Genomic DNA, 25,232 nt, shown 5'->3' on the forward strand with positions numbered 1-25,232 from the left:
AACTGGAGCTCAGTCACGTAATATCAGTTCTTCATGAGTCTCATATGATTTGTGGCACTGGTTTTAAATAACACTTTGGTCTTGGGGGAAAACTATCAAGTATTTTCACATCAAAAGGCTCAAGTCCAAGTGAAGACATGTCCAGGTTGAGTCGACTCTTCTGTATACTGAGGTGTTTTTTAATGGATGCAGTTGATATTTCACCTCTTATTTAAGTCCTTAAGAATAAAATGCAAGTATAGTAGGAATACAACTTGTTTCCAGAATTTTCTAAAAGTGTGTGTCTGTATTATCAAATACGAAAGAAATGCAGCACTAGAATGAAGAGAATAACAGATAAACATCATTCTGAAAAGAAATCTTTCTGTCAGAAATTTGTTTTTCTCATGAATGATACCACTCAGTGTTCTAGTAATGTTTTCAGCATCAGTTTTCGTTTTGGTTCCGAGAATGTTCTGCTTGAAGGGAGGAAAATGTTCTCTGAAAATAGTATAATAGTAATAATGCCCTAGCATTATGCTCCACACTTGGAGTAGGATAAAGAGTAGGATAGGATTGTGTTAACATTTTATTAAAATATTTTGTTATTATTAGAACATTTGACAGCATTACTGTAACTCTTCAACTCGAAATTCCTGGGTATCTGGACTGATTTTCCTTGGTGCGCACAAAAACATGATTTAGGAAGAAGTAAATAAAAAGGGAGACATCTGTTTTTGCAAATAAACCCCTCAATTACTGAGAAGGAGATTTTCCTGCTGTGTACAGTGTGAGAAATATCTGTTTGCCAAATGCTCCCCCTCTTACCGCAGTCGGGGTTGCCATGGATTCTGGTGCCCATCATCTCTCCGCCGTGCTGGTCGACGCACCAGCACTCCCCTCGGCTCTGGTCACACTGCACTTTCCTGTAGTAGCCGTCCTCATCGCAGCTGGGAATGTACATCCCTGCAAGCACGTGCACATGCCTACTTATTAAATATTTATAGCCTCAGCTCACATAGCTGCCTCATGCTGATGGCGGCGATGAGCGCTGCATAAACGAGAATGCCAGCACGCCTTAGTGAACCTGTGATGAGACCATCAGTCAGGATAGAGAGGTATATTTCTGGCAGAGACTGAGACGGAGAAAGCTGCCTTGTTTGTTTTACAGTGGCATGCATATGCTGGCGGATGTGATTTCATATGTTGGTGAAGTGTTTTTCCTTGCGCTGTGAGAGTGGCGTGTAAAAATGTAGCGACAGCCTCGGTGACAGAGCTCCACTGTTTCAGCCTCCCTCAGGACACTCTTGTCAAACCGAAAGCGAAGTTCCCTAACAAGCACCGAATCCCCCTCCCACCACCGCCACTACTGTGAAAACTAGAGGAAACACAAGCAATAAGACAAGTGGGCTTCAGGGATGGAAGAACAAAGAACATGTCTCTGGGTTTGGAGCTGAAGACTGAAAAGCAGCTGCGTGGCATGTTGAGCATGCTGGGTAGATACCGTGGCATGGGGTTTTCTCAGAGAGCCAAACAGGAGCATTAGCCTTGCTCTTTCCCAAAGCCAGCAGCGCTGCCCCCTAATCCCCCCCCAGCCTGATTAGGGCCTAATCCTAGCCGTGTGCTTGTGATCTCTTAAATGAGCCTCCTCCAGCTCCTCGCCTGCTGCACCAGTCACCCTGTTACGTAAGCACACCCCTGAGACCTGGAGCGAGTGCGGGGGCACACTCCAGCCAGACGGTGCAGCTCATGGTTAACTATATGGCTTTGAAGGGATCTGAAGTGAGTCAGAGGTGATATCATGTCCCAAAGTTGTGTCTGTGCAAGTACAGTGTTTAAAAATCTTCAAATGCATCCTGAACTTCAGGGCTGGCTGCTGGTATAAACCCTCCATACAGCTGTTTAGAGCCACATCTGTTATACACGATCACTGTGACTTTCTGTGTTGCTCGATCTGCAGCCACAGAGGCCTTGATGAAACGCCCACACCGTCCCAGCTGATTTCATCATTTTCTCCACTGACTCTTTCCCATCAATTTTTACAGAACGGTGTCTTTTCTTGACATTGTGATTGGGCAGCATCAAGTCAAACTCCATGCACAATAACCAGTTATGGGTCAGAGTCATTATCATGAGTTACTTTCTCAAAATAATAACTCAGATCAGCCATTCCCAACTTAAGAAGGCTACAGCCCAATTTGAAATCTTAAAATCTTCAGTGGCATGCTCAAAACTTTAATTACAACTCCAAACAACATTTCAGACTAACTGTATCAAGGATCAGACATAAGATACGTTCCGCTGTCAATCTGACAGGTCACTAAATATGGTGTAAAACTCAATATTTTGAGACACTAACTCATTATTTTGAGAAAGCTCAATATTCTGAGATACTGATTCTGAGATAATATTTTGAGAAAGATTTTCTTCATATTTTGAGAAAAAACTCAATATTTTAAGTTACTAAGTCATTATTTTTGTGATACTAATCATTATCTTGAGAGTTTCTTCTTATTTTAAGATAAAACTCATAATCATAGGTTTATTTGATTGCTTGTCCTCAAAAAACTACAACACCAAAGGCCAAGCGGCCTTGCCCCTGAAATGACGAAATACCAGGCCTGCTCCTTTAGCCATGGTAGCCATGGTAACACAGGTTATCTAGCAAACAAATATCAAGAAAGCTGGCTTGTTTCAGCTAAACTTAATGATAGATACAAACAAAATCTTGTTTAGGGCTGGCCCTGCTGAACTTCACAGCACTCTTATGATAAATGCACTTACCAGGCTTCTTCTTGGCCGCCTCCTGCACTTGGATCCTCTCCAGTTCGGCGAGGCACGGCGGCTCTGCGAGAATCAAACAAGAAAAGTGATGACAGACAATACCTAAAACTGCTCTGCCCCAAACTTTGTCTCAATCAATGCTCTTCATAATTACACTTTTTTGCCGTATTGATTTGTTTAAGAAGTCTTATATTTCATTCCCTCAGAGCCTGATCAATTGTCGAGAGCTTAGGTGAAAGAACATATGGATGTAGTCTGAGAATGACAGGGAAATGCACCTCTGGAACAGATAGAAATAGAAACAAAGAAGAGAAAGACACTTTGTATTGACCCCCAAGGCGATAAAACTTCCACGGTATTTGGAGATTTTCACAGAAATATTTCTCTGCCTTCACAACATTTCTATTGAGTGTGTTTGCACAAAACTTGATGATATCACTTCTATGCATGTAATGTGACGTCATGTTCCTAATAATTATTGTATAACCATGATTACCTAATGGCTCAGCGTGAAGTAGTTTATAAATATCAACAGCAAGTAATGAAAAATTGATTAGGGAGCCTGTGTAATCAATTGCATGCAGGTTAAATGCCTGATCAATGGGATAATCAGCGTGCAAATGAGGTTACTGCCAGAAATATCCTGTATTTGTTTAGTAAAGGTCAAACGGTGCAGATGATTCAAACATGCACGGCTGAAACAGCACTGTGAGTCAAGGTTATCAGTGAGATAATATCCACAGGGACACTTTCATCATTTTACATGTTACAACATGATAACTACACACAAAATATCAGGAATATGGTTTCAAAGGGAAGCTCCATTTCTACATGAATATTCAAGCACACCAGGGGGTTGCAGATTCACTCTATGATCATTTTGCCTGACATTTCTCTTAACCCAACTCGCAGCGTCACCATGTAACTCTGGTAATGTGCTTTCAACTTGTACTCTGCTAACAAATTAAACGTTTAATTTTTTTTCCTCGGAAAAGAGGACTTTGATCTCAACTGAGGTTCATCATCAAAATAATAACATTAAATCAAACCAGATCTCAAAGGGATAGTTTTTTTTTTTTATTAAAGTGGGGTTGTATGAGGTACATATCAATAGTCAGCGTATTGCCTACAGTAGATGGCGGTCGACACACCCCCAAATTTAGGAAGCAGCAAGAGAATCGATGTAGGAAGTTAAGCAATGCACTGTCTTGGACTGGGTCAGAAACAATGACATTTACAAAGTGCTACTTATATCACCATGCACCATAATATACTTTTGCATTCAAACATAGAAAAAAATATATAAAAACAGGTTAATTTGTTCTTCTTTTCTAGTGCAACTCCTCATGGCGCAACTTGTATCAATGTGACTGCATGTTGCACAGAGGACAAACAATAGTTTTTCTGTGGAAAGCAGGACGGGGCTGATTGAAACGAACAGTCTGCCTGATCTGAACACAATGATGCTTTGTTAGTGGACTTTTGTGCTAATCAGGGACTGTCCAAAGGGAACACCATGTTCAGGCACAATGTACCTGGTATCAGGTGATGGAGGACGTTGCTGCACAGACCAAATAAACTGGGAATGTCTGATTGAAGCCTCTGTCTGCAAACTTTTCTTGCTTTCCTGGGAAGCAATGTAATGGTGCTTGTTGTGGTGGCAACCAAAGATGAGGGACCAACTGTGGACACGTCCCAGCAAAAATATTCAGGTGTAAGACAAAAAATCTCACTGCGAGGCACAAAGGAGAAAAGACTACACCCTGCTAGGCTCCCAATAAATAGTTTGATTCTCTTTTAAGGCAACGCTTTGATCTACAAATTCTTCCTCAGGCGGTGAAGAAAGCCATCACGCTGGAGAAGGAGTCTTTTCAGGCTTAGCAAGCCCAGGTGAAGCTTAAATCAGGTAAGGACCGCAGCATGATGGTGAAACAAAATTCAGCTCCAGAGTTGAGTGAGGCCATGAAGAGGGACTTTAAATTCACCAGAAAGTGATTCTGGCAAACTGTCAGATGACTCAGATAAAAGAGGTCTTGCCCAGATTGTTCTCAGCAGGGGTGGAGGACTGCTGAGCATGTCTGGGAATATTATCGGTCCTGGATAGGCAGCGGAAAATAGACGAATGAAGGGAGAATTCAAGCAAAAGTTTGTGCAAACTGCCAACGGTTAAACAGAAGAGAAGCAACAGACAGCCAGAATGCGCTTTGAAGATGTTGATTATAAATCCTGCTTTCAGACTTTCTTGTAGAGAGTTCAATACCACTTTCATAGCAGTGTAATAAATGTAGAGCTGAAGCCAGGAGGTGAATAGCTTAAAATAAAGAACAGAAACAGAGGGAAACAGCTATCTTGTCCAAAAAAAACTGTGCCCGTAAAGGTCACATCATTAACACGATGATTCTCCTTTGAATGATGATTCTCCTTAAATATGACGTTTTAAGGAGGAGTTAAGTGTTTTAACTATTTCTTAGCTTCAGAGGTGCTGTCAGATGTATTTATGAACTTTGGACTGATCCAAGCTGGCTGGTTTCTTTCCCGGGTTCGTGAGATCACATGAGAATCCATGTCTCCAGGCTTCAAGTTATCTGTTTGTGTCCGCACCAAAAGTGGTGAGCCAATCAGCATCCTAGGAGGGACTACCGGCATTTATAGGTGTGGCTTTAGATGCGATGACAGCGAGAAGACAGGTTGTCTCTCCTCTTTCTTTTCTGTTCTTCTCACCTGACAGGCCGCTGATGAGGACCAGGCAAACTTTACCAGATTTATTAGTGTTTTGAGATGCTGATTACTGTGATCTAATTAGCCAACGATTTCTCATCTCATCTTTGTTTGCCAGAGCAGCATGAGGAGACATTTTGTCTGAATTGTTGTTGCCATATTTTCTTAAATTTACATGATCATCACAATTTAGCCATGGCATAAAAGTACAGCAACGAATACTTATACGTCACTGCAAACCCTCTGTTTCCCTCTGATGTAATGTTGCAGTTATTTCACCCATTTAGAGAAGTGACTCAAAATAGACTCAGCTCTCTTCACTCACTTTCTCTCCAGAAGCAGAGGCACCACTCCGCCGTGGACACCTTCCCGTCCTTGTAGCTGTCGCAGGAGTTGAAGAAGGGTCGGATGCAGACCTCGTACTTGTCCAGGTTGATAGCGGCCAGCTCAGCCTGGTCCAGATACAGGTCGCTGTTGGTGTCCAGCTTCGAGAACATCCAGCCGATGGAGTCCTTGCAGCTGGCTACGAGGCTCTTATCTAGAGCTGTCAGAAATAATTTGCACAGTTCTTGAGTTTCTTTCTGTTTATACCACAATTCTTTGCATAGACAATTGAGTTGTAAAGCCGCTTTGTGAGTTTCAAACCTGAAGCGGTGCCAGCTCCGAGCTTGCCAGAGTTATTCTGCTTCGCGTTTCCATGAAGGAGTTGGAACCAGTCTCTCAGACGGTCGCCCAGGTCTGCCAGGTCCTGGCCGGTGCAGCTCTCTGAGGGAGTGAAGAAGGGAATCAAAGGAAACCCTGGCAGACACTTAACAGCAATCTAACTCACCTTCCCTGAAGACATTCATGGACAGCTTCATATTGCTTTTACTGATGTGCAGCGAACAGGATCAAAGGCGCAGATTTCCTTCACTGTAAAGCTGTTGTGGCGTTCTGTTTGATTTTCATGCTGTCACTTATAACTGTATGATCTGCTAATCAAAGAAAACATTATTTTGCAATTAACTCTGCGGCTGTTCTCCGATAGAAATCCACTTTCAGTTTCAGGCTAAATGCTTATTCCAGGCTACAGATGAAAAACAAGAGTAACATTTCATCCTTTTGATCAATTGGCATTTTCACGTGCCCGAGAGCCCAGACGATCAATACTGTTTGGCTGCAATGATAGATAGTGTACACTCTAAATAATTAATTACCACATGATTGAAAGAGCAGTTTAACCACATGGGGGATATTTGGATAACAGTAATCTCTGAAATTGGTGAGTATTGATCCCAAGTGTCGCGCATTCGGGTTGATTGGTTCTGTGAAAATATTGGAGTCGTCTCTTACTGACAGACCGCACGCTTTGTGTGGCCCCCCAGTGCATCATAACTTTCTTTTTTTGAAACCTTGACTCATGAAAGGGATGACATGGTGCAGACAGGGAGGTGTGACTCACAAAAATAAAGGGATAGTTCTGATTATTTGATTATCGAGGGTTGTATGAGGTACTTATTGATAGTCAGTGTTTCAGCTACAGTAAATGGTAGTCAGCACATGTTCAGTTTGGAGAAGCAGAGAGGAGTACTGGTGTAAGAAGCTAAGTTGCTGTGGACATGGTCAGTGGCAAAACATATTTTAGCAGCTTAAAAAATGCCCATCTAAAAAAAAAAAAAACAATATCAGTTTAAGTGTACAGTATATTTAGAATATTTTCACCATTTTACCTCACTGTCTGACAGCCTTTTCCAACAGGAAAACATTGTAATATAAACCAAATATCACTTTCTCCAAGGCAACCAGACTCCTTTGGCAAAAACAGTTAGTCATAGAACAAAGGAGTTGCTGGTCTACCACTGCCTGTTTATCAATCGTCTACCATAAACCGATCTGTTAAATAAAGTTAAGCAGGGATAGCTCCAATGAGGCCATCGCCTATGTTAACAAATTAATATTCTAAATATATCATACACTTAAAGTCTGTGCAAAGCTATAATAAATATGGGTTTGTCACACCGCAGAAAAATATGTTTTTAAGTGGCTAAAACATGTTTTGCATCTGATCTTGTCCACAGCTGTTCATCGCTGGTACAACTCTCTGCTTCTCCAAACTGAGGGCGTGCTGACTGCCATCTGATGACCACCGTCAATAAGTACCTGATATAAGCCCACATCAAACAATCCGAACTATCCCTTTAAGATGCAAAAATATAAGAAGGTGGAGAAACTTGCCACGTTTTGAGTCAGTATTTGAGTCGGTGATGGGTGCTGAGGGACAGGGGCAGAAGCCGGTGCACATGATGTTCAGGTCTTTGCCTGTGAGGCAGGCCTGCTGCTCCAGCTTACACTGTGAGAAGAGAGAGACGCAGTTAAAATATTTATGGGGGTGACCGCAGGAAAAAGAGATTGCTCATTCAGATGAGACTCTGCACTTAGAGAAAGGCAGCAAGAATGAGTTGTCATTTTCTGCTGCCTTTCTCATGCAAGGTCAAAATTAAAAACTATACATAAATCAATAAAGAGTCCTGGCAGCGGCCGGTGTACAGTGATGCCACTCAAAACCACGTCAGTCATTAATCATGCGGCCACGTTGAGCCGGTGCACTTGTCCTCCCGCGAGCAGTGATGAACTGTGCTGGCCTGCTGCGCCCACGTATATGTCAGCGCAGCAGGAAACAGCACTTGACTGGACTCCTCTCATTATTTAAAACGATGACACGGGCACTTTCCATTTCTTTTCAGGGTTTTTATGGCGGCAGAATCCAGTGATAAAGCAAAAGAAAAATTATCTGAGTGCTTTCAGAAAGAGATGCTGCCGCAGAATATTTTCTCGTACCTCAGAGGCGTAGTTGTGTCCATCAGAGCCACAGACAGGTGAGGAGGCAGTAACAGGACACGGCTTGCAGCTGTTTTCATGAGCCTCCAGCTGCCCCGACTGCTTCACTCTGAACATGAAAGGATAAAAAAGAAAAGTTAAAATCCAACAAAATTACAGAAAACTGTTCTCACTTACCTCTACCTCTAGTGGTGTCTAACCAGGCAGATTATTTTGCCAGGTTTTTAGGAAACCTGTCTGCCAATCCAGTTCAACAGAGCTGAAGAGATTTCTTTTTTTGGTGCTCACAGCTTTGAAAAATTACTTCTGAGGGAACACTTCACGCCAAAATCAAAAACACATATTTTTACTCTGGTCTGTCAAGCTATTTATCCATCCAGATTGTTTTGGTGTGAGCTGCCGAGTTTTTTCGGATATTGGCCATAGAGATGTCTGCCTTCTCTTGAGTAAAATGGAAATAGATTAACTCAGCTTGTGATGCTCAAAGTGCCAAAACTACACACACCAACCACATCACTGTGCACAAGGATTTGTGCATCTACTCATGAATAAAAGGCTACAGCTCAGTTGAGTTTGTTTGTTTAAATCCTGCACTATTAGCCCTTCACTAAAACAGTTTTGTGAACTGTCCCTTTAACAAGACAACAAGTAAACAAGAGTCTAAAACATGTTAGCAGCTCTGTGAGGCTATATGTGGAGAGTGTTGCTTTGAGCTAAATGCTAACACGAGCATGCTAACATGCTCACAATAACAATGCTAACTCCACCTGAACATCAGCAGGCACAATGTTTACCATTTTAAACATCTTAATTTAGCATGTTAGCATGCTAACATCTGCGACACAAAGTAAGGTTCAGGCTTGAACTTACTTATCTTCATTCACTCATGTGAATGGAAGGATTCCTGAAATAATTCTTCTGCATTTTATGCACTCATTTTTATCGGACGCTACAGCCGTGTAATATAGATGATTATTGACACTTAATCCGTTCAGAACCACAAATGTCTGGACAAAATATCACGGCAGCCAGTCCAACAGTTGAGATATTGAAGCCAAAGTTTGAGACCAGCAACTAAAATTGCCTTCCCTTGATGGTCATGCTGCTATCCTGGCTAAAAACTCAAAAGTAACATCTCTTTTCAGAAACGGTGACCCTGCTATACACTGTCAACAGTCTTCACAGTGACTTTTTCTTTTGTAGAAAGTTTTTGAAGAGAAAACGCTTGACAGAAAAGTCTGTGAATTTTCCAGAATAACAGATAATGCCTTTCTGTCTTCACAGTGGTCGGATGAACTGCCTGCTGACACCAGGACACCAGAGTCACTGAACATCTTCTGCTGCAGGCTGAAAATCACTTTTTCAGATGACATCTTGACACCACACTTACTTATGTCTTATTTCTTTAAAAGCAAACAAACAAAACAAACAAAAAAAAACTCACTGTGGCACTGATCACGCTCTCAGCTGCTTTCTGAGGGACGCAATTCTCCAATCTACACTCTTAGAAATAAAAGTGCTAACTAGAACCATAAACTGACCTTTGGAACTCTTCCTGGTTCCTGGTAGAACCTTTTATAAAGGACCCACAATTCTATCTAGGACCCAAAATAGAGTTACACCTACAAACATCTGTAAAAGGTTTCACTCAGAACCCCCTATCAGAGGTTCTAAAGAAGAACCCTTCTACAGAGAAGCCTTTTATATTCCAATGGTTTTGTGTAGAACATTCTTAGGAGGTCCTATCGAGAACACATTTATATACCAATGGTGTTACCTAGAACCCACCCAGAGGGGTCTATTGAGAACCCTCCTGAATTCCAAGGTTTTTATCTAGAACCCACCCAGGTTGTTCTATTGGGAAACTGTTTATATTTCAAGGTTTTTATCTAGAACCCACTCAGGGAGTTCTAACGAGAATCCTTTTACATTCCAAGGATTTCATCTAGAATTCACCCAGGGCATTCCACTGAGAACCCTATCATATCATGGTGCAAAGAACCCTTGATGAAAAAGTTCTTTAAGGATTCCAACAATGTTTTGAGAACTCTTTCTTCTAAAAATGGTTCTTTGAATGAAAGAAACCTTTAATCCTAACAAAGAACCCTTGATGACACCTTCAAAAAGGCGTTCTTCAGCTAGAACCTCAGCCCTTCAGGAAGAACCTGTTCGGAACCCTTATTTATAAGAGTGTAGCTCTTGTTCCTGTTAAGTTTGAATGCACTTACTGTAAGTTGCTTTGGACAAAATAATGTGAAAAATAAATATAATGTAATGGGACATGTTGAATTTTTTAAATACTGTGAGCACCATTCACTTTCACTGCAGCGGGGTGGCAACAGAATCCTCCGAGGCACATGATATCACCGATCCCGGGTAAATAAAACCAAAATGGCCTGCATTGCCTCTTAATATTTGGATGCACTGCTTTATAAAAATCCCTCTTGCTTGCTTTCCTCTCACACGGTGAATTGACTTCATGTTCAGTGAGCACAAGCAGCATTACGCTCCGCAGTACGACTTCTGAGGCTGCTACTTAATGACGCTCAGATAGTTTAGTGTGCTTGTGTTCGTGCTTATTACCCATTATTCGACACAGTCTCTCTCATCTCTGGAGTGACTCTGTAAATGAAGCACTTTATTGAAAAAGATAAATGCCTGTCGCAGCAGATAGACTTTGCAGGTAGTAATAATTCACTCCATTAATTCCTTTCAGACGGCAACCCTGCTCATTTGTTTTTCAGTCAAAGTGGAATGAATGAGTGAGGGAGGAGATAAATACTTTTCAGAGAGGTTTATCACAGAAAACTAAGGGCTCTTTCTGTTGAAGTGAGGAGCATTTGAAATACTATAAACCCCAGAATTAAACATATTGAATTGGCAAAATGTAAAAGTATTTTCAATATGGTTTAGTTGTCATGGTTTCAGCCTCCTCTTCTCTCCTGCTTACTGATTAGTCTATACCACGGCTCCTAAAGAGGCTGTAATATCGACATGAGGAGTCAGGTAGTACACATCGCTTTCAAGAGGTTGAGACCTATAAGATCACTGTTGCTAAGTTACAGACAATAAAATGGACCTCGTTTAGTTTCTTTTGCAAGAAATGCGTTTGTGTTTTTTGCATGTCAGTGTACAGGGTCAAAAAAGGCAAACAAGTCAGCAAAAGGATTTACTCAAGTCACATGACTTGGACTCCTAGTCTTTCACAGCAATGACTTGGAAGTACTTGACATCTTGGTACCCAAAGATTAGAAAGAATGTTATTTGAAGTTGTGAATCCACAAATAAATTCCCAGGAAGTCGACATTTAATTCCCCAGATCCACTTTGTTTCGAACCAATCCAGCAGCATCCAATCAAGTTCCAGGAGAGAACTATGAAGAACTAATGTTGTGTTACTGAGCTCCACGGTTGGAAACAAGATGGAGGCGCAACAACTTCCAACTTAGGTGAATACTGGATTCTGACTGGTAACTTACAGCTGTAAGCAGCAGTAATATTTGTGTTGATACTGGACTTTACGTGGTGATTTGTAGCCACTTTGGCACCAGTTTGTCGACACTTTCACAGTTCTTTTCGTCAAGTGGGAAATACAGAGCTGTTCTAAAATCCTCATATATCAACTAGAAGGCTGATATGAATGTTTTCTTTCCATCTCAGCTGCTCATTGGAATTTTGTGATTTTAGCTTCCTCACTTTCTCACTGAGCTGAGGAGACTTTGTCCACTTTCATCAATTTACATCTGATTCGATGACGTTAATTTTAGTCTGACTTAACCACATAAATGTATGAGTTCACGAACTGATGATCCATGTATTTTAAGCAATTAAACTAAGTAATAGTGGCTTCATTATTAATTAAAGCTGAGCCACGGGAGTTCATGATACATCATGCATTTGATTAGATCATGATGAGTCATGTATTAGTTAAATATTAATTAATCATGAGGTATGCACCCTTGACATTAAGTGTTACCCATTAAACTGGCATCTTTCTCCTGTGTCTCATGGGAGCATAATTAGGATTTTAAATGTAGACTTATTAAAAGATGGTAGATGGAAGTAAATAATGGCCATAAAGATAAATACCTATTTTTTAAGTTAAATCACTGCTGAATAATTAACATTGCAATTTAAATTCCACTGATTTTTTCTTACTCTGAAACTCATCTATTTGAAGTTTTGTGGTCTGAATTCCTCTCTTTCAAGTTGTGCAATTTGGACTTTTTTTAAGGTATGTTTTTTAAGGTTCACAAATTCAGATTTTAAAAAAATCATGCCAAGTCAAAAAAATCAAAGGGAAAGTTCAGATTATTTGAAGCAGAGCTGTATGAGGTATTTACCTGCAGCAGATGATGGGTTACCTTGGCATCAGACGGCCTTTTCCTATAGGAAACCTAACAAATTTCATTGAGACCTGTTGTTGGTTTACTGTTGCTTGGATCAGTTAGTGCATGAATTCGGTGTTTTATAATATTAGTTCGGATTCACCGAGGTTGCACAATAACACAGTGAAATTCACTGATCAAGGCAGAGGAAGACAAGCAACTCCCATGTTCTGTATGGTAAAAATGGTATTCAGTTGCTTATAAAAAAAAACTTTTAATGGCCATTATTTGCTTCCATAATCATCCGTGTTCAGTTTTCCCTCCACACAGTTAATTCATCACTGCTCAGCATGAGTGTTCCAGCTGAAATTACATCACTCCTGACTCATGACAGTCTCTGACCCTGTTACTGAGTTTAATCAATAGCTCTCCAACCAGACACTGAAAGGCTTTTAACTGACACACAGCTAACAGCTGTTGACACCAGCACCACAGAAACGCCTGTCCTCCTGTTGGCGCAGAAATCTCCCTAACGGTGGCAACACGTCCTCCAAACAACAAAACAAGCCTCCCTCTGACTACTTCAGCGCTGAAACCACCACCTACCTGTGCTCCAGTTTCTTGCGATTGACACACATGGCCCTCTGGTAGCCCTGAGCGACGCACACCTTATGGCGGCTGCACTTCACATTCTGGCACGGGTCCTTGGTGGTGTCCACGGCTGCGAACACAAAGACAACAACACTGAGAATACAGAGGTGTCACTCACTGCTGCAGTGTTCAGCTTTAATTCTCTATTTCTGTCACCTCCACACTCTTAAGGCTGTGGAGGTTCACGAAGGGTCTGTCAAAGCTTCTAAGGGTTCCATTAAGAACCTTTTAAATTCAAAGAACCCTTTTGGAAAAAAGAGTTCTTCCAGGATGTTGTTTAAGGCGTGGGTGTTAAAATATTCTCAAACTCAAAAAATCTAATGTTTACCCATTTTTCAAGTGGCATTTTTAAATGTAGATGAAACCCTTTAATCAATTCAGTTTACATGTGTGTTTGAGTTTTGGCCTCATCTGTAGAATACAATATGGTTCTCCATAGAACCCTCAGAAGACAATAGGATTATTCGTAGTTGAAACCTGTATAAAAAGTCTATTTTTAGATCCCCTTGGGTGGGCTCCAGATAAAACCACTGGAAGTCAGATGGATTCTCACTAGCACCCTTAAAAGGTGGAAAAGTTCTGGATAGAACCACAACAGGGGGTTCTGGGTGGAGCCATTACTGCATAGAAGGGTTCTCTGTGTAGCCTGTAATAGGGGATTTTGGGAGGAACCTTTCACAGATGTTTCTAGGTATAACTCTTTATGTTGGGTTCTAGGTAGAGCCCCTTGCCAAATCTGCAGAACACAATATGTTTCTTCGTAGAACCCTCAGAAAACAAAAGGATTATACGTGAAACCCTTGCAAAAAGTCTATTTTTAGAACCCCCTGGATGGATTCAAGATGAAACATTGGAATATAAATATAAAAATATAAAAAATCTCAGTAGAAAAACCTAGGTGGGTTCTGCATAAAACACTTGGATAGGTACTTGTTGGCACCCTTAAAAGGTGGAGAGGTTCTGGATAGAACCCCCAGATAGGGTTCTAGGTGAAACTACTGCACCACAAAGGGGTGTTCTCTCATAGGAGGTTCTGTGTGGAACCTTTCACAGATGTTTCTATGTATAACCCTTTACATTAGATTCTAGCTAGAACCCCCTGAAAGTATTCCAGGTGGAACTGTCATTAAAGGTTTTACCAGACACAAAAAGGGGTTCTCTAAAACTGAATAACCCTTTATGGTTCTAGTTAGTATTTTTATTTCTAAGAGTGCAGGAGAAAGATTCAGAGCTTGCGGCTGTTTTTTGACAGGGAGCATGTGTTCCACAGATTGATGGCGAGTAAAAAACAGAAGAAAGCAGCTATTTTATCTGCTGTATAATCAAATTCTGTATATTTACATCGTTTAAAATTATCTTCCATCCACACAAAACTATCTTTTACACGAGCGTACGCAATAAAAATCATGAAATGTGTAATGAAAAATATTCTCGCAGTGTGCACAAATGAGCCCATTGATTTTATAGTCAGCACAGCTGAAAACATGGACGCCTAGCTGTCATTAGCGCGGCAGCCCATCGTCAATAGTACTGCCTGCAGTCTCCGACGGCTGTCTCTGATTGCGAGAAAACCTGACAGCACTGATTGAGCATCTCTTTCTCTCTGCTTGTCACATCTCACTTCCCCCATGTCAACTTATCACTGTCTCTCCCCGTCTTGCCTTTTCTCTCTCACACACACAAACACACACACTCCATCTTTGTCTCCCACGTTCCCCTTCTGTCTTGCATCCCCACCCTCCCTCCGCTGCATCTCTCTCCATCTTTGGAGAGTTGAACTGTTCAATGCCAGCCTCTTTTCCACTGATAGACTGAGATGGAAATAGCACCGCGTCCTCCACCTTCCTCAGCCCCGTGGTCAATGCCATCCGAAACTGCATGTCACATTGTCCCAGTCCATTTACCGCCCTGCCGGAGAGAGAGAGAGGCCTCGGAAAAACTCACAGGCGCAGATAAATTTAAGAGTGAGTGGCAAGCGGCGGCCGGCAAGAGAAATTTAAGCTGTGAAATCCTGAGTCAGCTTTGAGCAGCTGCTTTGTAGTCAACACGGTCAACAGACGAGGTGGCTGCCAGCCAGATCCCTGCAAATCCAGAGACGAGGTGATACTCTGCTGCTACAGCAGGGAGGTATGAGGGAACAGTGGACTTTTATGGATGACATGACAACTCTGAGGGAATCCAAAAATACTGGTAGGAGGCGGTGTGCCTGTAGTGTTTCTGTTCTTTAAAACCAGGTACGAGACTATGCTGGCGACTGGAGTTCACAAAGAGCTGAAGACTTGCACCACTTCCAAGCTAGCTTGTCATCTGCTAACCTTTGTTCCACTGTGTATTTTTGTTATGAGGTTATGTGTTTGGTCCTGTTTGTTTGTCTGCAACATGGTTTTGATCCATCCTCTGTACAGCAGCGTTTGAGAAGTGCATGCCTAATTCTGTTGACTTACTCAGATTTTGTTCTTCTTTCCTTTCTTTTCTGTCTGTTTTTACAATCTTTTAATTTGAAAATTAACTGTATTGTCTGTCTGTTCCTGTGTCTGACTTCCTGACTTTGATCTGCTCTGTGCAGCTTCACGCAGCATCCATCAAAAAGAGACTGCACGTACTGTATTCTATGCAGGGTAGAGCGGAGGGCCATTTCTGAGACACGCTGCTGCGCTTTTGATGGAATCACAAGCATTGTCTTGAAAGGCTCCAATCAGCCCTGGGGGCTGCAGCGTCGCCACAATGTGACGCAGCCATGCCCAGTGGAATCAAACAGTTAGGTCAGATTTCATAGTTAAACAAGCTTCTGTGATACCATGCACCCATTTCTGACCTCAGTACAATACATAATTGTGTTGCTACCCAAAGTACCACTAACTTTTAGTCCCTGGAACTACTTTTCGTTCAGCCTGTTGCTGTCTGTGTTTTCACCCATAAGGATTTGGCACATTAGCCACAGTAATATTTTTATACAAACTTTTTTGTGTGTGTCTGTACAACAACAATCAAGTCAAATTTGATCACAAATCAGAAATTGGCGCAGGGGGCTTTACAATCTGTAACAATGATGCGATACAGAAACTGATTTGAGGGGGAATTGGAGGAGAAGCCATCCTCGTTTTTGGGAAAATGACCAAAATCCATCCTCCTTGAAAACCTGCCAACCTTCCTCTCTGTCTCCTAGTAGCAGAGAGAGTGCAGTGGCAGAGGGGTTATTTAGTTGGATGTTAATGTTAGTCTTGTCCGCCTGACTCATTGATCCTTCATCTGACTGAGGTTCCTTAAAGGTAACATCCATGGCCACGACCATCGCTCTGATATATCAGAAGCTGAACTGTGCTGTGCATTGATGAATCCATGGAGCTGTCTGTGGCGCTGAAGTAGCAAACAGATTTGTAATTTCAACTGTCTGTCTGTCAGTTTTATCTTGGATCTATAATATTCAGTAAACTGTATAGATTGATGGGGGTATTAATACAGAATCCAAAGAGTCGTTCGTGAGTCTCTAGTCCAGGACTTTGTCGTCGGTCCAGCTGTTGCACGCTTTCTTCTGTGACTCCATGTTGATGTGTCGAAGCACTAAGAACCAAAAACAAATCGGTAAGATAATGTCATGGAAAATGCAGTGAGTTCCACCAAATGTTCCTAGATCCAGTAGAGGAAGTTCCTTCAGTGCGCTGTACACTGTGATTCCTTCAGAAAGTGTTCTATGATATCCTCAGGTAAAGGTCTAATCATTGGATCGACTGCGACTGGAAAGAAATTGGAAATATTTTCTGAGCATTTCCAAAACTTATGCAAAAATAATCTAACAAATCATTGACATGAACATGGCAAAAAAAAATTATTTGTACATACACAACAAGCCCAGTCCTCTGTGAAGTCATAGGTGGCTATGTCATACCTTATCATATCAACATCATTAAAAAATTATGAGTCATAACTTTATGTTTAATCAGCTTTTTGATATCCTTTATCCTCTCTGAGCTATCACAGATGACATTTAATGCTTTTAAAAGTCCAGGGTGAAAGATTTAAGGGATTTATTGGCAGAATATGTCAGGAGTGGAATATAATATTCATAAGTCTGGTTTCATTAGTGTATAATCACCTGAAAATAAGAATTCTTGTGTTTTTACATAGCATGAGCTGTTTATATCTACAGAGGGAGCAGGTCTTCTTCCGTGTTTCCAGCCCAGAACAGAAAAAAAAAACAAAAAAAACAAACACTGGCTCTCAATGTGGCCTTTTGTTCTCCTGTAAGCCTGGAAGGTGAGGGAGAGATGCAACCTGCAAGCTCACTGCTAGATGCCACCGCATACTGTTCCTTATTTAAACTTTTAAATTGGTTTGTGTTTGGTGGAATGAGTTTGCTTCAGCCCCTCACTCTTCATGCAATTTATGCATCAAAACTTCGAAAAGTTTGTCCTCTCTCACCCAATGTTATTCTATTATTCTTTTTTTTTTTTTAATAAACCACCAGGTTTAATTGCCTCCCATGTTATATAAGCTCTGAAACTCCTCACCTAACCTCTCACCAGAGAAGAAGAGCGGAGCACAGCAGCTACTGTGGCGTGGTGGAAATATTGGATTTAAAAGTTGGTTTTGCCCCAAGCAAACATTTTATCATTCAGGGCAGACAGAAGATATCTGTGGGATCAAGAAACCTTTGAAGATTCAACCAGCAGCTAGATAACAGGTAAAAAAAACGTATATAACATTTTGATTTTGAACATTTTGAGGTTCAGACACGGGGCTGAGTTCACTTCAGGTTGGTTAAAAGTTAGGTCATGATCCAAGGAAGAATTATTCATTTTTGGTGCAGATCCTGGAATTTCTCCAATGAAGAGGGGGAAATTGCTGCATGGGCATCTATGGATTGAAAGATATGAGTCACAGTTGGGTGTAGTCATGGATGTGATACCACATGGTACCTCACTACATCACTGCTGCACCGCGTGGAGAAAACAAAAAAAAAAGCACATCGTCAATGCAGGATTATTAGACTGATGCAATTAATGTGTTTTAACATTTCCACAATTTTCTGCTGAAGTTCTGCACCTGCATGAATAAAACTATTAAGTTTATCACATGATGGTCCATTAATCTGCATACTTGGATACAGATTCAGCATTTCTATTCAATCATTACGATAACACTTTATCGCTGCATTAAGGTTTTGTTAGATATTAGCAGTGGTGGAGTAAAAATTCTCTATTGTTAAAGTTGTGCCCTCAAAATCCACAGTTGGTAGATCGTGTGCCCCATGTAGTGAAGCTGACTGCTGCAGCAGCTGTGGGTTCGATTGTAGCCTGCAGCCCTTTGCTGCACGTCATCCACTCACATTTTCTCTCCCTTTCCTGTCCTACGTTTAGCTCTCCTATAAATAAAGGTACAGAAGGCAAAAAAAAAAAAAATACTGAAGTTAACATACAAAAGTATTAGCATCAAAATATACCTGAGGTACTAAAAGTAAAAGTGCTCATTATGCAGAATGGCCCATTTCAGAATGACATATACTAGATTATTACTTTTTATTGCAGAGCTTTGGTGAAAACTCGCTTCTGACTGGTCAATTCTGACTTTCTACAGGCTGCTATTTCTTTGAATAGCAGACTTGAGTTCTGCTCATAGATTCTGGAAGACTTGGCAGATGCAATAAAATCATTTTTAAATAAATATGTTGTGTAAAATAATTGTTTTTTATTTTAGTAATTAGCTGTGTAGTAAACAGGATAATGTGTAGCAGGGTCACAGGTCACCCTGTCAGGGTTATTTTGACATAATGACCAGCTCAATACATATCAACCCTTACTTAACTATTGATTCATTAATGTGCAATATGTTATAATACTTGAGTAAATGAACTGACACTGCATATTAGTTTGTTTAAAAGGCCAAAACATGATACCTTTGTACCCAAAATTTACTAGCAAGTGCAGAAGTATTGACAATGAGTAGAAAATTTCACCTTCACAGACGTACAGACTGAAGAAACTCTGCACAATATGTATAAAAATACCTCCAGCAATGGAGGTTCATAAAACAGATGCTAACACCAACGTGGAGCAGGACTTCAGCTCTATTTTTTGAATAAAATTAAGCAAACAGCTCCAGAAATGTTTGACCCATATCAAAGGCAACAACTAATAAATAGTCAAATATTAAAGAAATAAGCATCAGTGACATAGAACTAGTATTATCATAATTGAATTACATTTACATTTATTTAAATTCCACTTCTCAGGGACGAAGAAACTCATAAATATACAGATGTAGCTTTCACACTTAGCTGAGAAGCTTAAAGACAGATAGCTGGATTCTGGCAGTGCTGAATGAAACCTTAAAGTCGTTCCATATAAAATATTTTGTGACCACTTGACTTTTATTCACATCATCTGTTCCAGCAGGTATTCTGCTCGGTTATGATTTAACCCCAGCGCCTGAAGAATATCCAGACTGCACAGCGGATGGTACATTTGTCTGTTATTTCTCTTTTGATTTAAGACACAAAATCACCCTGAACTGTCACCATATATATCATTTTGACTAATTCTTTACAATAAAGAAAGTAAAGACGTGTCATATTTTCCGTACGCCTCGATGGATCATCACTCACACGCAGGCTTTCTTCTGGTTTATCTTACAGTCACTGTCGTGTATTTTGTTGGTGGGTCCCATCAGAGCGTGAGGTTTAGCATTGCATTTTCGTTAACAGAAAACTTCCAGTCATGGACCATAAACTTTTATGGGGACAGGGAACCAAACCGTATGGGTTTTACTGGTGTAATATACCTTACACTATTCCCACTTTCTTCTGTGCTGTTTTATTATTTTTAGGACAGCGAGCTGTCCCTGTACCTGCTGTCCACCCGCCCAGAGAGCACAGCCACAGACTGTGCAGTGAGCCGTGCACTGCACACACTCAATATATGACAAAGAATCAAATAAAACCAGCAAAACCTCAGAGAGCACACACAGGTACCAAGGCTCTACAATCCTCTTTATGTGTTAGCTTAATGATAGAAAATGAGAACTTGAATCTGGATGTAATATACTCAATTATATTCCATGCATGTAATTTTGGTCCACGAATATCATGGCTTTGCCTCAGGATGAACAGAAATATGATAAACATGCTAATTGGCTTATGGCAGCCTTGATTTTTGCAGAATATCCTCTCTATGAATATTATCTCTTTGGATGAATTGTGCAAAATTAATCAGACTCATGACCACTGAGGTATAGCTATTTAAATTTCTGCAGCTCCACCTATAGAAGCAAGGTCATCAAGTTTTGCCGTATTGATGCCACCGTACGTGCACACGTCATCTACATTTAGTACTGACCTTGTACTTTTAGGCAACAGGCACTGATTTACATCAAATCAATCGGTGGCAAATGTTGGTACCTGAGAGCATATGTGGGTGAGAGAGAGAGCAACGTCACCCCGGCAGCTTGTTCAAGTCATGGAGGGGTTGGTTACACTTTTAAAACAAGACACAGGCGACTCTCGCTGCAATATTTGTAATGCGAAATCCAAAGCTGGACGGGGCAACACCTCTAACCAGAAGGAAACACCTGGTCAAACACAAAAAAGGGGGTGGGGGCATCTATTTGCCAAACTTGGCAAATAGATGTTTATTTAGGTCTACTATCTATCCAGCAGATTAGCATTAATAGTTAGCATTCATTTGGGGTTGAGCTTCTGGCCACGTGGTGAATATTTTGCACAATTTTGACAGTAAGTCTTTGCTTCCTTTTATTTCATGACTAAATTGTGAGAATGACATCAGGGAGAAAAAATATTGACAACAAAAGTGAAGATGTTCATTTTGCCCAGATGAGTGAAGACGAGGCGAAATAATTGGCTCTGTTCAGGCGGACAACTGGCAGTGAGTCAGATCACAGTGATCAGCCATGTCGAGCCCTAATAAATCTTAAAAAGCTGAAGGAAACCATAGCTGCTGGCAGCTGACCTCTAAAAATGATGTGTGCCTCACCACCGGTGGCCTGTCAGGTGGTAAAAAAGAAGAGAGACGACCTGCCGTGGAAACCTTTCTATTATATTCAAAATGAAAAGAAAGACCGAATGTATTATTCCTATTGAAGATGGAACGCCCTGTGGTCTCAAGATGTGCAGAGAAAACACAACCAATTTGAAAAGACATCTAAAAACACACCATCCTGCAGTGTCTGCCTACGTAAATATCAGTTCTGCAAGTTTATCGATTCGGCATACACTGCATGTTTATTTTCTTTTAGAACAAAATGTAATGTTAGCTCAGGTTCTGTGTGTATTCAGGGCACATTATAGCAAACAGGTACTCTTAAAATACAGCGACACCTTAGCAGACATTTACTAATTTGGTAAACATTTAGTGTAATTCCATGTAGCGTGAATAAACGTGATGCGTCCCAGATAATGCATGTCTGCCTCGACGATGCAGTTTACATATTTTCATAACTGCTGATGTATGAAATTGGAGTTTAACTGAGTGAAAAATTACATCAAATATAGCAGAAGTCATCAGCAATATATACAAAGTCTGCTTTGTCAATTATTATCGGTGTCTGATAACCAATAATGACACATCAGTGACTTAAACGTCCATTTTTATATGATATGACTGAATGTGACAGTAACACATTCTCAGCCTAAATGGCTAAACACAGTTCAAGGCTTTTTACATCATTTTCAGTATCATGAAACTGAGACTTCCACTGATGAAATCTGGACTAAAACAAAACAAGAACAAAAGAATAAAATGTGACTTTAAACCAGCTACAATTGACTGAAACTAAATTTAAAATTCTTGTCAAATTTAACACTGAGTTGCAGGCCTGAAAATCTAATGAACTGTAGAGTCTGGTGATAATTCTTCTAAGCGACTTCTTACACATGGTCATTTGATTGTTTGTTAATATAAAAGTATTGATCTTAGCAGCTTTAATGTGAGACACGTCTTACACTAATAGCTCCTTCTTAAAGGAATCCACGAAACTAAATAAATCTGCTTGTTGTTCGTTTGGATTTGCATCAGCGACAGAAATACTCACTGTAAATAATCATGTTAATTAGTTTATGGCCTAACCTTTCACTGAATCTGATATTTTTTAATCACGATGACACACATCAGTGTTTCGCTGTATGTTCCCATAGAAACACAGCTCGGCGTTGTCAGTATAGTTTCAGATGTACAGCAGCTCTCTCTCTCATCGCTCCCATGTTCAGTATTTATGAGCTCCTTCAAGTCTGCCTCCGAGCAACAGCTTAAAACCAAACACGCTCCTCAGCCTCACACAGTATTCTTATACAACTCCTACATGCTGAAGATGAAATCCAAACACAAGATTTCATTTGCATTAAAGATCAAGTGTGTTTGCCACCTCGCCTGCTCTCCTGGCTGGCTGTTTACATCGTGCTGCATTGAGAATTCAGCGCAGGGGCCGGTGTGTGTGAGGAACATTATGGGCTTTAAATCCTCCTGTAATCATGTCAACAAAGGCGACGGGGCTGCGCTGAGCCTCTGACCAATCTCTCTGAGATTATTATTATTATTACACCGCGATCAAAAAACAGAACAGAACACGACTGCTTTCTCATCCACGATCAGGCGCCTGTTCCACCCTGCTGTCTGTGCTCACATCTTACTGAGCATGAAGCCCCGCACTTACGCTTACAGTAATAAGGGTTCCAAAAGGGTTCTTCCCAGAACCATTTTCTTCTGAAGAACCCTTTTTTAAAGAAAGGGTTTGTCAAGGGCTCTTTGTAAGACTAAGGGTTCTATTAAGAACCTTTTTCACACAAAGAATCCCCTTGAAAGCTTTTGGAAATACCATAATAGATAAAGTGAGTTCTCTGCAAAACCCTTGGAATATAAACAGATTCTCAGTAGAACCCCAGGATGGGTTCTAGGTAAAACCCTAGGAAGAACCCCCTGGACTGGTCCTTGATAAAACCGTTGAAATGTGAAAGGCTTCTCAGAAGAACCTCCAGTGTGGGTTTATGGTAAAACCCTTAGAATATAAAAAGGTTCTCTGGAGAAGCCCCTGGGCAGGTACTAGGCAAAACCCTTGGAATATAAAATGGTTCTTGGTAGAACGCCCTGGCTGGATTCTAGATAAAATCCTTTAAATATAAAAGGGTTCTCAGAAGAACTGTGTGGGTTCTAGATAAAACCCCTAGAATATAAACAGGTTCTTAGTAGAACCCCTGATTGGTATCTACATAAAACTCTCGAAACATAAAAATGTTTTCCATAGAAGCCCCTGAGTGGGTTCTGGGTAAAACCCTTGAAATATAAAAGGGTTCTCAGTAGGAGCCTCTGTGTGGATTCTACGTAAAACTCGTGGAATATAAAGGGGTTCTTGGCAGAGCCCCCTGGCTGGGTTCTTGATAAAATCATTGGAATGTAAAATGTTCAATGTTGACGTCTCTGTGTGGGTTCTACATAAAACCCTTGGAACATAAATGGCTTCTCAGGAGAACCTCCTAGGTGGGTTCTAGGTAAAATCCTTGGAATATGAGTGGGTTCTTGGTAGAAGCCCTGGGTGGGTTCCAGGTAAACCAATTAGAATATAAAAGGTTTCTCAGTGGAATCACTTCATAGGTTCTTGTTAGCACCTTTAAAAGGTGGAAAGGTTTTGGAGGAACCACTGCACCATAGAAGAGTTCTCTGTGACACCTCTCACAGGGTGAAACCTTTCACAGATGGTTCCATGCATAACCATTTATGTTGGGTTCTAGGCAGAACTATCTAAAAGGGTTCCAAGTGGTACCTTTCAAGAGCTCTACCAGGAACCAAAAAGGGTTCTCCTGCAGGGACAAGCCCAAGAACCCTTTCTGGTTCTAATTAGCACCTTTATTTCTCAGAGTGTAGACGGGACACTCCATCCAAGGTCCTCATCAACCATTTGTTTTACATTCAGATTGTCAGACCGAGCGTTTAATAAAGTACTTTAGAGCTCGTGGACAAAAAAGACGTGTTATTGGGCTGCCAAGAGATAGTCGCACTCGTCTGATACCGAGGAGATTTAGCTCTGATAAATATTAAAAGCATGAGAGAGATGAGCCCATTTGACAGCTTTAAGTAAATTAGTTTCAACTGGATTTGCAATTACTGTCATCCTAGAAGACTCTTTTATACCCTTAGCTTTAATTGGCGGTCGCTGTGTTGAAGCCGCCCGCAGCTTTTATTTAACTCCGATGGAACTATAAAATTATTTACTTATAATTAGAGAGGATGCAACACAAGTTCACCTCTAATTCTTTTTATGTCTGAATAATTTCCTGAAGTTGTTGTACAAATGGAAGCATAATCGCTTTTTTTTTTTTTTTCTTTTATCCAATTAGTGTGGTTTTTCTCCAGGCACAAAAGAAGTTTCATTTAACGGCTAAAATAAAGGATGTCAAGGTCAGATATGGCAGTCAGAGCAGCAGGGACCTTATTGTTTTGAAATGGCCTTCAAACACAGAGTGGACCCTGCAGAGCCGAGCTGATGTCTCTATCAGCTCACTTAAAAACAGCTCCAGAGGTGTGTGAAGTCTCCTTTTTAGGTCTTTTGTTCTATGCGGGGCTTGCAGGTACACCGTGTCGGGAGTTTCTGCTTGTCTTGTTGAATTTGCAATGAAGAGGACCCCGATCAATTAGGTCTGCAGAATTAGTCCCAGTGGGAGCCGGGACGGCGATGAAATCAATGGTATTCAAATGAACATCGCCCACACTACAGCAAGCGAGGCGTTTTCTTGAGACTACATTAGTTATTCCCCGTGTTGTGAGAACAGATGACTGGAAGAACGTCTGGAGCTGCTTCTTCTCACATCTCTCTCCTTTGATGTGAGCATTCAGTGTCTTTTTTAACCGAGGCGGTGTGGGTGTGGCGCTACGCTCGACCTCCCACGCTCACCTCGCAGCAGGAACACACCGCTAACCCCCGAGGGTCCGCTCAATTGGCTACAACATGTATGAAT

General features: G+C 40.9%; 1 protein-coding gene across 1 annotated transcript in view; it reads right to left on the reverse strand.

The window, feature by feature from the left end:
• LOC146312123 (testican-2) overlaps positions 1-25,232 on the reverse strand; it is a 30,522-nt gene that overhangs the window by 2,615 nt on the left and 2,675 nt on the right. Inside the window, exons 2-8 of the mRNA XM_084741368.1 lie at positions 13,232-13,346; positions 8,299-8,407; positions 7,696-7,810; positions 6,127-6,246; positions 5,807-6,025; positions 2,764-2,826; positions 808-945 (exon numbers count right to left, since the gene is read on the reverse strand). Of these exons, the coding sequence (XP_084597494.1) occupies positions 808-945; positions 2,764-2,826; positions 5,807-6,025; positions 6,127-6,246; positions 7,696-7,810; positions 8,299-8,407; positions 13,232-13,346 (879 nt within the window). The remainder of the gene's footprint in view (positions 1-807; positions 946-2,763; positions 2,827-5,806; positions 6,026-6,126; positions 6,247-7,695; positions 7,811-8,298; positions 8,408-13,231; positions 13,347-25,232) is intronic.

This window comes from Lutjanus erythropterus, chromosome 17, assembly GCF_056507025.1.
Source record: "Lutjanus erythropterus isolate fLutEry1 chromosome 17, fLutEry1.hap2, whole genome shotgun sequence".
In the NCBI taxonomy this organism is placed as follows: domain Eukaryota; kingdom Metazoa; phylum Chordata; class Actinopteri; order Lutjaniformes; family Lutjanidae; genus Lutjanus; species Lutjanus erythropterus.